Source organism: Kryptolebias marmoratus, linkage group LG8, assembly GCF_001649575.2.
Source record: "Kryptolebias marmoratus isolate JLee-2015 linkage group LG8, ASM164957v2, whole genome shotgun sequence".
Classification (NCBI taxonomy): Eukaryota; Metazoa; Chordata; class Actinopteri; order Cyprinodontiformes; family Rivulidae; genus Kryptolebias; species Kryptolebias marmoratus.
The window spans coordinates 4,612,181-4,626,752 of NC_051437.1; the positions used below are offsets into that span (position 1 = coordinate 4,612,181).

Sequence of the window (14,572 nt, forward strand, 5' to 3'; positions counted from 1 at the left end):
ACGAGGAGCGCAGGAATGTGTTCTCTGAGCAGCGCTCGCGGGATGGGGAGGAACGCTTTAGCCACGCCCCCTCGTCCATATTGACCAATCGCGGGGCGGAGACCGTTTCAAGGCGCCCGCAAGTCCCATCCGTGGAAAAACAAAACCGTAAATAGCGGAATAACTATCATTTTACAGCCAACTACCGCTCGGAATCAGCTTTTCTGGGTCAAATTTTACGTGTCCGCTCGATCGCCGGAGGTTTTCACCGCTCTTTGTGGCCTTCTGGGCGATGTTGTTTTTCTGTAGTAAGAGGGGGGGCTTGAAACCGCCACTCCTTGCCCCATTTCCTCGGTTGTTTTCCTTCTCTTGCCTGGATTCTCCATGTTGTTGCTGCTAAAGTGAGGACTTCGCCGTGACGGCAGAGGGAGGGCTGCTCGGCTGTACCACCAGTAAATAGTAGCGGTACGGCGGAGCCGACGGAGTGTCCGAGAACCTCCAAAAAACAATATCTAAGTGCCTTGCCCCCTCCCCAGGCGGCAGACGAAAACAACAACAACAACAAGAAGCAGAAGAAGAAGAAGAAGCGGTGCGGAGGGATAAAGAACCCCAGAGGGACGAGATAAACCCTGCGCTCACCGAGAGGACCCAAGCTGGGGCGGATGACACGCAAACCTCGGTGAATACTGAAGCGGGCTTGTCAACAGAACCCAATGAGGGATGCCCAGTGCTCGGGGACAGGATTTGAGGATTTCGAGGGCTCCGTGATTGTCAGATGGAAAGTTCTGTTATCACCCAAGTGCAGAAAGAAGACGTTCAAGTGTCGCCGAAAACAGGTAAGACCGCCGGGCTCACACACACACACGCCATTAAAGTGCTGTCGGCGCGGGCGCGTGCTGGTGTGTTTTCTGGGTGGTGGACAGTCGGTGTGTTATTTGACAGGTGGGGGGGCTGCGGACTGTGGCTCTGACAAGCCCCTCTGAGCACAGAAAGACGCCTTATTCAGCTTGTTTTCAGTTGTGCGAAAGCTGCGAGGTGAGTTTATTTGTTGTTGTTGCTGTTGCTTTTCAGATTTCAATTAAAAGACAGCAGACCGCGCGCTCAGGCCGTCCAGGACATATTGTTTTTTGTGGCTCCCCTCTCAAAAGAGCAAAATGTTTGGCTCTGCATTGAATATTTATAAGTTCTCCATTCCGCTCCGGGCTTATCTATTGTTGGTCCCATTCGTCCCTTTTCTGCAGTGGGGGGGGGGGGATCTGTGTCACCGCTTCCCCGTGTGTGTGGTGTCGTTTCTCCCCCCACCCCACCCCCGACACGCTGCTGGTCAGTTTTCTAGCTTGTTTGACACCATCCCATCATGTCCCACTCCCAGCAAGTACATCCTGATGGGGAGCCCACCTGTCTGTCAGCACTGGACGCTGGAAAACAAGCAGCATGTGTGTGTGTGTGTGTGTTCTGCAGGAGACCATCGACGCGCCTCGGTCAGTCCGGATGAAGCCGCGGATAAATGAAGCAGCGTCCTGTGCGCGTCGCGCCACATGTTCGTCCCCCGCTTGGTGGTGCGGAGGGGAAAAAAGGGGCTCCGCGGTGGTTGTTGTTGAGGAACACGGAGGAACTTCGAGTTCCTGCGCTTCTGACAGCGGAATGCACAAACACACCCCTCCGCACACGCCCAGCCTAGCGCCATTTCAAAGATTTACTTGTTTGCACACTTTCTGCTGGCTTTGCGCACTCATTCCTCCTCCTGATTGTTCACGGCTCTCCCTAGCCTCCGTTTTATCTGAAAAAATAATGACAGGAAAGAAATCCAAAGGCTGAGTTACACACTATTCAGACTCAGATTGGTGTGTTAAATCCACACCACACACGCACCTTTTAAATGCTTTTCTTCAGGATTTATTTAAAAATGTGTGAAAAGAAAAGCTTGGCTCTCTGCAGAGTTCCTGGATTGAATCCCGGTGTCCTTTGTCTCCTAAACATGGAGTTGTGTAACATGTTTTTGTGTCTGCAGAGCACCAGGTTCAGCATGGACGCTGTAGGTTGTGTGATGCCCCCTCTTAATTTGAATGCACAGTTGTATGCCTCTTTGTCTTTTTACAGTTCCTCCTCTTTGTGTCAATCTGAAAGTGTTTATCAACTACGCCGGCGTGGTATTGATGGGCATAAATTCTGTTGGCAAGTCCTCACATGAAATGCACCAGAAGGGACTCGCAGGAATGCTTTCCGCCCTTTCTTTGACTGTGGCACAGGTGTTACATGGAGCTGGGACACTCATTTGTACAGTGACTGATCAAAGGGCTGAAGACAGAGCGCAGGGGTGGGCCTCGCTCCGCTGACCCGCAGCCCATCTGTCCCTCCAAGCCTGCTTTCAGGCGGTCCTGAAAGGTCTTTGGAGTTTAAAGCAGCTGGAATGTTTTCTGTCTGTGTTTTCTGCTGGAGAGTGTGGGTTTTCCCGCCCTCTGTGATTATGTAACGAGGACCAGCCATTTCCAGCAGGAGCAGCAGCAGAGGCAGGCGCATTAAAAACAGATTTTGTGTGCAGGCTCAGCCATGCCTGTTGACAGATGGACCCTGCCATCTGTAAAGGGGAAGCTCGGTCTAGCTATTACAAGTAAATTGTATTTATCTGCATGCTTCAGTTAAGATTTCTTGGTTTGATTACAAGTAGTGGGATGCGAGTCAGGGCCCCACTTTGAGTTTTGTTTCTTTGTTTTTTTTTCTCACTATGTGTCTTTTTGTGTGCTGAACAGGCCAGGTGAGCCGCTCTGCCCTGAAACAGCCTCGGAGCTGTAACATCTTCAAAGCCCTCTTCTGTTGCCTCCAAGTTCAGGATGGCCCCAAACCACCGCCACCACTACCACCACCTTCCCTGCAGCCCTTGCTGGAGTCACAGGAAAATGGGACGGTTGTCAAGGTAACAAAGACTTCACCTCAGTCCTGCTTTTATTTTTATTTAGGGGTTATTACACATCTTTGTTTCACCTCCACACACGTCACTCATCATTATGAGACGGTGTTCAAATAAAGTTTGACACCTCCATTATTCTCACAAGGCATCAGGTTTTTTTTTGTTTTTTTACAACTGTATTGAAACCACTGCTGCACCTGCAGCTAATATCCTAGAACGCAACTGGAATCACTTCAATGTTCCCACTTTATCCACACAGGAAGAGGAGGATAACTGAGCGGCTGTCTATCCTTCAGGTGGACAGCTAACAAGTGTACCTGAAAACATGCTGAGGGGGGGAAATAAACTGGAGAAATTATATTTTCTGCCAAAAGGCAGTGTGAATACTGAGTGCTGAATGGCTGCTGAAAACTGCTGAGTTGTTAAAGCTAAAGATGTAGATCACAAGCTAAAAACAGCAAAACTGTGCTATCCAAAGGCCAAAAGAAGCTAAATACTAACTTAAAGGTATAAGAAGCTAAAGGCTAGGTAGAAGCTAAAAGTAACCAAAGGCAAGCTAAAAGTAGCAGAGAGCTTTCTAAAAGTATCAAAACGTTAGCAAAAACTTAGTGAAAAGTATCAAAAAATATAGCTAGAAGTAAAAAGTACCAAAAGACTAGCTAAAAGGTAAAAGTAACAAAATGGTAACTAAAAACTAAAAGTAGGAAAATGTTAGCTAAAAGTAGCAAAAACTAGTTTGAAGGAATCACAAAATTTAGCTGAAATAGCAAAAGATTAGCTAAAAGTTGAAAATAGCATAGGAGACCAAAAATAGAGCAGATTTCAAAGAGAACTATGTTTTTGAAGAACCTAAAGAAATCTTAATCCCTGACTGCTCTAGGTAAACTCCAGTACCCAGAACAGCAGGTAAATAAGAAGGACGGATGGATGGAAGTTAAGTATGTTAAATAGTATAAAAGTTACAAAAACCAACCATCACAGCACCTGTCTCCTGAATAAGCTGAACATTTTGATATATGAGTGGTGGAAAAAATAGCACAGAGTATGCAGAAGTAGTTGGATTGTTTAAAATAAAAATGTGCAGAAAAATAAGAAAACGGGAAGACAACAGTGTGACGGCTGAATCAGCATTTACACAATAAAGCTCAGCACCAAGCTGATTTTGCTCTTTGGATTTATGTTAGAGGCATGTTAATGAGCTGCCATGTTGGTTCACATCAAGTAGAGTCCTCGAGCACCAGAAGGAAGCAGTGTCCAGCCTCCTGGTTACTGTGTGGAGGGCATCAATCCCAACAAAAAACAGCTAAAACACTGTCCCAGTAAGAGTTATGCTGCTCTGGGTTTGTTTACTTGCTCACAGAAGGCATCCTTCTTCATCTTAATTTTCCTTTCCTAATGGATAAGCTGTTTCTCTTATGTAATATATTAAAAAATTAATTGCACTCTGAGAAAACTCATAAAGGGCTTAGAATGGTAAAGGTGGTAATTATATTGTTGTTTTTTTCCTGCAGATACATTTTTGTTAGGTACAACATTTGGCAAATATGATAAAATGGTATAAATATGTTTAAAATGCAAAAGCTTGTAAAGTAGGCAGGCTTGTTTTGAAAGTAAGCTAAGTTCATTTATAAATGTAAAATCACAGGTTTGGTTTTTATATAAATCCCGGTGGGTCCAGTTACACTTCTCAGCTCTTAATGCTGTGTGGATGACACCAGTGGCTCAGGTGTGTGTTTTTGTGTGGAACATTGTTTAAAAGTCTTTTTCTGTCTTCTTAGCAGTCTGAAGTCAGCCTCCTGCCTGAGGTGAAAGCCCAGGATCAAGGGAAGATCTGTGTAGTCATAGACCTGGATGAAACCCTGGTTCACAGTTCATTCAAGGTACCTACACTCTTTCTGTTCCTCTCCGCCGTGTTTCATACCGTTGGTTGCAGCTCAGAAATGTTATTTCAGACAGAAAGCACGTTCAAATGAGTGTTTCTGCCCCAGAAACATTATATAACGGAGAGTTTCTCCTCTAAAGCCACATGTATTTGAGGAGCTTTAGGTGAACTCTGTTCCATTGGTGGAGGCTGTGCACTGTGATTTATGACAGGGCTGAGGAGCGCTTCTTGCTACTCACTTGTTATGTAACGCCATGTGAATGTACACAGCGTAGCTCCAACCGTCTCCCCCTGTTTTCCCCCTACAGCCTATTAACAATGCCGACTTCATCGTACCGGTGGAGATCGAGGGGACCACACACCAGGTAAACTACAATGTTTGCTGCGAGCAGGAGAGGGTTGTGTGTGTACGTTGATGTTTTTGCAGCAGCTGTTGATCTGAAAAAGGAGTGGGTACTTGTAGCCAATTGTCCAAGTTTTCAAAAATGGGCACGCAGATCCCTCTACTGGTCAGACGCTGAATGGAAACCTGCCAAATGGAAGTGGGTGCATCAGGAAGGAGAAGACTCACATTAAATAAAATGTCTGTTTCACCTCTGCCTTTGTAAAAAAAAAAAAAAAGAAAAAAAGTCCACTTGAATGGTCCTGTATTGGATCTTTGAACCACTTTGGTGTAAAGTGTCTCCCTGCTGGACATGTGGAAATGTAATTAGTTCAGAAATGTGATTCCTGGGACCCCATGTGATCATAAGGAATCCCCTGAGGGCCTGAGCCTGGTTCAAGTAATCCAGGATAGGCTGGTTAACGCTAGCACGGCCTATTCTTGATTACTTGTTTCAGGAAGTGGCCACAAGCAGCTAACTTTTAGAACTGAAAACTCTGCTGCGTGTAAGTGAAACAGTGTTGCCTTTGGTGCTTATTGACGACCTGTCTGTTTTTTAGGTGTATGTACTGAAGAGGCCGTACGTGGATGAGTTCCTGCAGAGAATGGGAGAAATGTTTGAATGTGTTTTGTTTACAGCCAGTCTTGCTAAGGTACTGAAACAGCTCCTGTATTGGATTTTCATGTTTATTCAGCCTGTGTCATGAAAAGTTTGATCCATCAGATTTTTCATTCTGCTTTCGTTTGTCTTGTAGTTTCTTTTTAATGTAATTGACAAGCTGTTAGTCACCTCATTAGACACCCGTCCAGCTTTTAATTACACCAGATAGTTCTTTTCTTAAAACCAAGGTTGCATAACTAGTACAGGTGGGCGGTAAAGTCTATTTTTAGACACAACACATCACAGACATATGCAAGATTCTGAATCCGTTTTCAAATGTCAAAAATGAATTTTGTTAGGGTTATTTGTGCCGCCACTTAAAGAGCGTCAGCAGAATAGTTGCTGTGTGGCGCTGCTTGTCCGAGTAGTTGTGACTTCCTCTAATAGAAACATGTCACAGTAAAGCAGTGTTTTCACACCTTTTCAGTCTTCATTGAACCCCTAAGATTATGTCTATGTAAAAGTTGAAGTTATCATAACGTGCTTGTCTTTAGTAATGACTTTTAAACATTTCATTTGTGTAAACATTTCTAGTTGTAAACTTGATGCTAATTATGTTCATTTTCTGTGGCATTTCCAGTGTTAACGTCTGTGCTAATTGTTGGTCAGCAGCCTGTGATAATAGGCTTTTTTGACAGCTGTTGTTGTGCACTTTGAAAAACTATAAAGCAGTGTTTATCTATGCAAAATGAGCCATAGTTATTTAAGTTTCAGGATCATCAAAATAAGTGTTTTATAATTGCATTGAGTCATGAGGTGCCTAAAAACTCCCACCCCTAAAATCCAGAGATAATTAGAAAAAAATGTAGTTTCTGCTAAAATCCGGTATGAATGTGGAGCACTGAAATTTTCAGAAGGAGCTGAATTGTTAAAGCAAAAAGAACATGAGCATTATCTAAAAGCTAAAGTAGCAAAAAGCTAGATAAAAGCTAAAGTAGCAGAATGCTAGCTGAAAGTAGTAGAACAAAAGCTAAAAGTGGCAGAAGAAGACAAAAATAAAGTAAGTAAGCAGATTTCAAAGCAGACAATGTTCTTGCAGAAATTTCAGAGATTTTAATGTATTTCTATGAGGAAATTATATATGAATAAAGTTTATCATTTTGCAAAGTTTAAAAAAGAAAAAGCAGCCATCTCCTGGATGAGCTGAATGTTTTGATATACGAATAGCTGAAATAGCACAAACCGGTATTCTGACAATAAAGCTTTGAGCGCCAGGCTGATTGTGGTCTTTGAATTTATGTTAGATGCACGTTACTGAGTACGATACTCTGTAGGGAAGAGGAAGCCTGGAATAAATCAAAATCTAAAGCAGCAGAAAAACACACCTAGTGACATTCTGTTAAATAAATATTCAGCAGGTATAGAAAGTGCTTCATTAGCCTCTCCTTGCACACCCCTTCCCCTGCTCCCCAATCTCCCATCAGTACGCAGACCCTGTGACAGACCTGCTGGATCAGGGCGGCGTGTTCCGGACCCGGCTTTTCCGGGAGTCCTGTGTTTTCCACCAAGGTTGCTACGTGAAAGATCTGAGCCGTCTGGGGAGAGAGCTCCACAAAACCCTCATCTTGGATAACTCTCCTGCCTCCTACATCTTCCACCCAAACAATGCTGTGAGTTTCAGCCGGTTTCTTTAGTGTGTCTGATCCAGTAAGCTAGGGAAATTTAGAAGGTGATCCCAGTAAGAGTAAGTTCTTATTGTCCAAAAAGTTAAAACAAGACAGGTGAAAAAGTTCTGCTAACGGAGAGTGTTTTTACAAAATGGTTATAAGTTCAGGAAATGATTTTGGCTTGGTATTTCTTTATTTCACATTTTATTTTTGTATTCCTATATTATTGTCAAAACAATAATACTTTAAAGCATAAAAAGGAAAACAATTGGATTGTATTGGTTAAGCCTTGTGAGTAATTTTGTCTTATTATTCAGTTCTTATTCTTAATGTAGATAAACCAATTCTGCACGTTGACTCGCGCCCTGCTAAAAGGGGAAGGCAGGTGATAATGTTTTTTTTGCCTGTTTTTGTTACGAAAATACCTCATAAATCAGTGGACAAATTTTAATGAAACTTGCAGAGTGTAATTAACCTTTGGTGTAAACATAGTTCAAGATGGCCGCCAGAGCCAGCCAATTTTAAAAAACCACTAAAATAGTGATAACTCCTAAAGATAAAGACTTGAAATGTAGTGTGGTAGTAGCTGAGACTGATCCCCAACATATTTTCTTAACACAAGTTGATTTTAGTGTAAACCTCTGGCTGCGGGTGATATGCATTCTTTCAACGAACACTAGGCCTTTAACTCAGCATTGTTTCTGCCTCCCTCGTCATTAAAATGTCACTTTTTGTTTGTTTGTGTTTGAACTGTTCAGGTTCCCGTGGTGTCGTGGTTTGATGACGTGGACGACGCTGAGCTGCTCCACCTCCTGCCTGTCTTTGAGGAGCTCAGTAAAGCTGACAACGTCTACACCCGGCTGGACGAGCTACGCGGACATTAGCTCCTGTCAGAGTGCCGTTTTCTTTCAGTGACACCAGATCCACATTTTCTTAGGATAGGCGTTTTTCAGACAGTTTAAGCCTTCTGCACAAAATCCATCCTTCAGAAAATTATCTTAGCCTGCAGTTGGGTAAATTTCCAAGCTTAGTCTCTTTGGCTCAGCTGTAACACTAAGGTCACATAATGAGGCCTTTCTGATAGACCTCATTGTTGACAATAATGACCTCCACTTTTTTAAGCACTACAATAAAAAGTGGGAAATGAAAACCAAAGCAGTCCCATCATTCCAGTCAGTATGATAATGAAAGTGGATCTTTTGCCAAAGCAGACGCCTGCCTGCCCTCACTTGACTTTTGGATATTGTTCGTTTTGTTACTGTGCCTTTTTAAGGAGCAACAGAAGAAAATTAAGTTTTAATTTTCACCAGATTTTATACATTTAGTGAGTTCTTTTTTATAAAGAAATCTATTTTTAAATAGTGAACGTGGTTCTTCTATGCAACCCACTTTTCGTAAAATATGGATAGTACCTCTAAAGCAGGCAGTTGAGGATAATAATAATGGCAGACGATAACATTACTGTAGACTTTTTAAGTACCTGTACGTGAGCATCAAGTGCGTGTTACGTATTTGTGATATAAACTATAAAACATGCAATATTGGTATTTAGATTGATATCTTTGGATACAGGTTGGGTAAACAGGGCAAAGATTTGGCTTAAATGGTCCTTTGTAAATAGAAACACTGGATTTGATGGCACATAGGATGACCATAAATATTTTCAGTTTTCAGACATAAGTAAGGAAAAAAAAAAAAGATTTGTTAGTATGTTCTTGTTTCTGTATGACAACTTGCACTTGTTTGATATTGACAGTGCTGAAAGTAAAAACTGTGCCTTTTGAATTTGGGACAGAGGATACTGTTCTGCCTGAACAGAGATTTGTGGGCCTACACCCTCTGAAATATTAGTAAAATAAAAAAAACAAACACTGTCAAAATCAAGGGTGATGCCAGAGGCTGTGGTACTTACAGTTCAACACTTGAAACTATCAAATTTGATATTTTTTACCTTGTGTAAGTGTTTTTGTTCTATTTATTGGCTACAATCTTGTATCTGTCCAGTATTTCTTAACATTTTATATTGTGATCCATTTTGCCTACATTGAGGCTGGCCTTGTGTTTATCTGTGCCTATGTGGAACATTTTGCTGTCAGTGCTAATGGACAATTCACAAACCTGCACAGCTACAGTAAATCAAAATGACAAACAAATCAAAATCTGGGATGCGGTCACGCAAGAGTACGCATTTTTTTTCTTCTTTTCTTTTCTTTTTCCTTTTAGTATATCCTATTTTGTGGGGGTTTGTTTCCTTGGTAGGATGTTTTTTACGAGGTTTGTGTCCGTTGCATGTTGATGAGTTGTAATGACCAAAAGTATTTGTTTAAGCCACAAATGTTTTTGCAAGTATCGCTGAAAAAGTGAAATCAGAAACTCATTTTGTGTATCAGTTCTGACCAAAACTCTAAAAGGTGCTACCAATTTTCATTCTGAAATAAAATTTGGGTATATTTTACAAACCTTTGAGTGTGTTTTATTCTCACTGACATTTAGAAACACGTCCCTTTTTTGTGCAGTTTTAAAAATATATATTTAGATTATTTCATCTGTGTTGATTGAATTTCATCCCATGTCTTCTTTATACATGAATGTGACTCTGGCCTTTTTGTGTAATCTAATCTTTAAATTTTGGCAAAATTATTGCGTTTAGATTACTTATAAAACAGTACCTGAGACTCAGTTGTAATAGGTGCGTTAAAAGAAAATTTCTACACTACGATAACACGTCGTTATATTGTTTTTATAACAAAATAAATGAATATAACATGTCTGCTGTGGGACAAAACGACATAATGAAACTGAAACCTCCACTGGTCTTCGCTCCTATTTATAACTAAGGTTTTCTATTTATAAGGACTGAAATGATTAAGAACATGATTAATTGTGCGTTTCATAACATTCATTTCGTGAAAGTTAAACGTCGAAGGTACAAAGCTCCAGCTGCAGACGTCGTTTTATTTTAATTTCGCACCGGGCCGCTGCTTCACACAAAGACGGCCATTTTAGGTGTTCGTTACTAAGTGACACAACAGGAGCGGCGTCTTATCGAAACGGCTATTCGACAACCAGGAGCTCTCTGCAAAGAACTGCACGTTTGGTTCAAAACACAGAAATAACACGATGAATAAATCTGTCTGTTTATTCCAACAGGAACGTATAAAATCAGTGTAAACTCCGACCTCTTCTCTGAAACAGGCTGAGTCTTTCTGGGCGTTTCCATGGTGACATCAGCAGGCTCGAGCTGACTGACACGTACTGGTTTGTTAAAATCTGTAGCCGTGAAACAGAGAACTCAGACGAAAATCTCCCGACGCACGAAGGTAGGTTATTGTGCTGGTACATTGCTTTTGTTTCGGTTCACTTTCCTATCGGTAAATATCGTTTTAAGAACATTTTTCGCTGAATAATACCCAAGACGCCGAATTGTGTTGACAGGCTTGCGCTGTTAGCTCGCTAGGCTAAAGCTGCCCGTTATTAACGCTGACGGGGTGGAAACATTAGCTGGTCGTAACGCAGATTTTTACCATTTAATGCTTTTGTCTTGTTGGGATTTTTCTTTTTGTAGTTATTGATGAAACGGGTATTTCATTTAACCTGTTGACTAAGTTTTAATGTTGGCCCAAAAAGATAAGATCAGAACAGCTTTTAGCTTGTTATGGCTGCTGTGTGTGCTAGTCAACCCTTGACATTTCGAGTTGAGTTGTTGTTTAATGTTGTTAATCATCAAACCACACAGTGTTTCCAATTTTCAGATTAATTCAGTGCAAATCTAAGCTCCTATTCCGTGTAAGGAAGTGACTTATTTAAAAAAATAACCTTTTGGTTGTTTGAGCTACAGGGTTACAATTAGGTGGATTTTGGAAAATGACCAATACCTGTTTCATTACATGAAAAATAAATAATTGACCTTACACCGTTGGGTATAAAATATGACAAAGTGCAGAAACAAACATTATATTTAATAAATTCTGTTTATTACAGTAGAGCTAAGATTATTGTTGTTCAGGCACAGACACATTTGTGCACTTTAACCTACTCAAATATCTAAACTCTAGATATAATGTGGGGGAAATGTGATTTACTTAATTTAAAGATAATTTAGCACTGACTTTGATGAATCTACATGGAAATAAGCAACATGAAGAGTGGGCTGATGTAGCAGGGAATTTTTTTGTTTGTTTGTTTTTTCACATTTTTTTGAAAACAATGTTTGTAAAGTTCAAATCTCTACAAATGTGTCAGCTTACCTGACAGCCCAGGATCAGGTTGAGAAGTCTAACTCACAAATTGACTTGGTTTAACACAATTTTATTCATGTCTTCAGTCTGCAGGCTAAAGTCAAATATTAAGGGTTAATTCAGGGGAGATATGTTGCTTATCTGAACTGCGATGCAATTGTTTTCTCTACAGAGTTAAAAAAGGAAGGGTGAAATGTAATTGCCACATGTTTGCTTGTAAGCTGTTTTCAGGACGTATTATCTTTAATTGTACTATCTATTTGTACGAACGTGTAAACTTTTCCATCTAAAGAGATATGACGGTACACTAGTCCTCCTTGTAATCACTAAAACGGAGCAGTAATTTTATTTACCTTTCTGTTCAAAGGAGACAGTGGATTAAAACTGACTTCAGGTTCTTCAAGTCACAGTTCCTGGTTTCATCATGAACGTGTTTGACCGCAACATCAACATTGATGCTCTCTTTAGGTTCTCCCAGATGTACGTAAGCTTTCAGATTAGATGAAGAACGTTTTTTGCTGTAACTCTTGTGTTCGTCTCTCACAGTCTTTGTAATCTTCTTCTCAGATCTCATTCCACCCAGGTGCATTTGAAGAATGTGTACTCCAGCCTGGCTGTCTGTATGTTCGTGGCTGCAGCTGGCTCCTACATTCATGTTGCCACACGCCTCATTCAGGTGATAACAAAATACAATGGTCTACCTGGACATCTTTTGTGTCAGTGCAAATGATGCCCTTTATCAAAATGCAAAAAATGCCTTCCGCTTGTTAATCCAATTGAATATGACTTTCTAAGGCTTTTAGCCTGTGTGCAGAAATCCATTTATTTGTCTATAACATTCTGAGTAGGCGTAGGTTTCTGAGTGGGATAAATTGGGCAGCAGATAAAAACTAAACAGTCTGTTCTTGTGATGAAACTGAGCTGAATGGGTCACATGTTGCCCTGACATTAAATTCATAGTTTCCCACCAAATCTACGTTTCTATTTAAGGAATTTACAGTCAATGAAAGGTTAATATTTTGATATATATTAGTATTCTTCTGTTAGATATGAGCTAATACATGTTGCACAGGTAAAAATACACATCTAATTTGCTTGTGTCATTGTAAGACGTGAGGCTAGCTCCTCTTCCTCTCCAGATGTTCTTTTTATTTTACTCTTTCTGTTTTGTTCCTTCTGTGATATTTAACGAGCTACTGTGAAAAATTACCATGACAGTACCAAACAACAACCAACGGTGCCTTCTGTATGTTTCCCTGTGCCCTTCCTCACAGGGTGGGATGCTGTCTGTGCTCGGGTCTCTGGGAATGATGTTCTGGCTCGCCATGACACCTCACAACCCTGAGACGGAGAAGAAGAGGCTGGCCATCCTCGCAGCATTTGCCTTCCTCACAGGTAAGCTGATGAGGCTGTGGGCATGTTTTCAAATTAAAATGTGTTACTTTCCATGTTTAGAGCTCTGAGCAGTCAGTCTGTAATTATGCAAGAGTTCAAGGCAGTGTTTGCTCTTTGCTCTGCTTCTCCAGGTGTCGGCCTCGGCCCCACGCTGGACTTTGTCATTGCTATCAACCCAAGGTATGTAAAAGATTAATTTGTGATAAATGTCTTCTAGCTGCGTACTGTACTGAGTACAAGTTAAACATTGCATCTGTGAAATACTGGAACTCTATTTACCACCTGAACTGGTCAGCTCGTACTAACATGGTCTGTTCTCCCCAAGCATCATCGTCACAGCCTTCTTGGGTACCTCTGTGATTTTCATTTGCTTCACACTCAGCGCCCTTTATGCAAAACGCAGGAGCTACCTGTTCCTTGGAGGTAAAGAAGCTCATTAGTGTTGTAACACATTATCTGTTCATACGTGAAAGGCATTTGGCATAAGCAGCAGTAAAGATGGAGCAGCATTAATTTATACTTAACCTTTTCTTTTCCTGTCAGGCACTCTGATGTCTGGCCTTTCCATCCTGTTCCTGATGTCTCTGATGAACATGTTCTTTGGATCCCTGATGCTGTTCAAGGTAACGAGGGGAATCTAAGACTTTTACAACTACATACCCTTTTCAGTCATATAACAGTCCTGAAAGGTGCACAGTTTTATTTTCAGTCAAACACATACGTAAGGCCCTACGAAACCAGTTTTATTTTTCCCAGATTCTGTTTTTATGTTTTTTATTTTTTGAAGTACATGCTTTATGAAGTAATCACACATTTTCACTTAAAACGTGTTTTATTATATGGTGGATTCAGCCAAAACTGTTTCAGTTCACATTTAACATTTTATTAAGGTTCTCAAAACTTTTCTGCACTGTAGGGCGCACTGGATTATAAGACGCACTGTCAATGAATGGTCCATTTTTGAACTTTTGTCATATATAAAGCTCACCAGACTATAAGGCGCATGGTCGTGCACCTCCCAATTTTTGTAACTTCGCATGGACCGCGTGCGCTGTGCTCCATTCAAAATGGACAATTTTGGTGCTCTAGTGGAGCTGGTTCACCTGTATTAGCATTTATATGATCCTTCTATGAGAGATCACAAAGATAATCAAACAGTTCAAAACTCACAGAAGGGTACTGCACCAACGTAAGCGTCAAGTATAAACGCCTACACTGCGCGCTCGGGTCCGCTCGCTGTGCACGGAGCCCTGCTCGAATATAACTAAGCCTTAACGCTGCAAGCGGTTCAGCTTTGTAGTTTACCAAAGTCGCACTAAAACATTACGACTTCTTACATACACTCCTGATCAAAATCTTAAGACCAGTCAAAAAATTGCAAGAATTTGCATTTTGCACTATTGGATCTTAAGAAGGTTCTAAGTAGAGCTTCACAATGTTAAAGGAAAAAATCAGCGTAAGAGACACAAACTTTTGAGCGGGGAATTAATTGAAAACTGCATTTACACTCAAACATGATT

The 14,572-nt window shown here is 41.1% G+C and overlaps 2 protein-coding genes across 3 annotated transcripts in view; both read left to right on the top strand.

Moving 5' to 3' along the window:
* Nucleotides 1-136: 136 nt before the first annotated feature.
* On the top strand, nucleotides 137-9,874 carry ctdsp2 (CTD (carboxy-terminal domain, RNA polymerase II, polypeptide A) small phosphatase 2). Of its 2 annotated transcripts, none has more exons than XM_017435916.3 (7): nucleotides 137-815; nucleotides 2,730-2,893; nucleotides 4,669-4,767; nucleotides 5,078-5,134; nucleotides 5,712-5,804; nucleotides 7,237-7,422; nucleotides 8,178-9,874. In XM_017435916.3, the coding sequence occupies exons 1-7, from the start codon at nucleotides 755-757 to the stop codon at nucleotides 8,301-8,303; spliced, it is 786 nt and encodes a 261-aa protein (XP_017291405.1). In that variant the 5' UTR covers nucleotides 137-754; the 3' UTR covers nucleotides 8,304-9,874. The 2 variants fall into 2 exon arrangements, with proteins under 2 accessions (XP_017291405.1, XP_017291404.1); XM_017435915.3 differs by having other exon boundaries at nucleotides 139-815; nucleotides 4,666-4,767.
* Nucleotides 9,875-10,535: 661 nt separating this feature from the next.
* Nucleotides 10,536-14,572, top strand: part of tegt (testis enhanced gene transcript (BAX inhibitor 1)) — an 8,745-nt gene continuing 4,708 nt past the window's right edge. Inside the window, exons 1-7 of the mRNA XM_017435896.3 lie at nucleotides 10,536-10,739; nucleotides 12,025-12,137; nucleotides 12,225-12,333; nucleotides 12,932-13,052; nucleotides 13,184-13,232; nucleotides 13,378-13,475; nucleotides 13,596-13,675. Of these exons, the coding sequence (XP_017291385.1) occupies nucleotides 12,082-12,137; nucleotides 12,225-12,333; nucleotides 12,932-13,052; nucleotides 13,184-13,232; nucleotides 13,378-13,475; nucleotides 13,596-13,675 (513 nt within the window). The 5' untranslated portion in view covers nucleotides 10,536-10,739; nucleotides 12,025-12,081. The remainder of the gene's footprint in view (nucleotides 10,740-12,024; nucleotides 12,138-12,224; nucleotides 12,334-12,931; nucleotides 13,053-13,183; nucleotides 13,233-13,377; nucleotides 13,476-13,595; nucleotides 13,676-14,572) is intronic.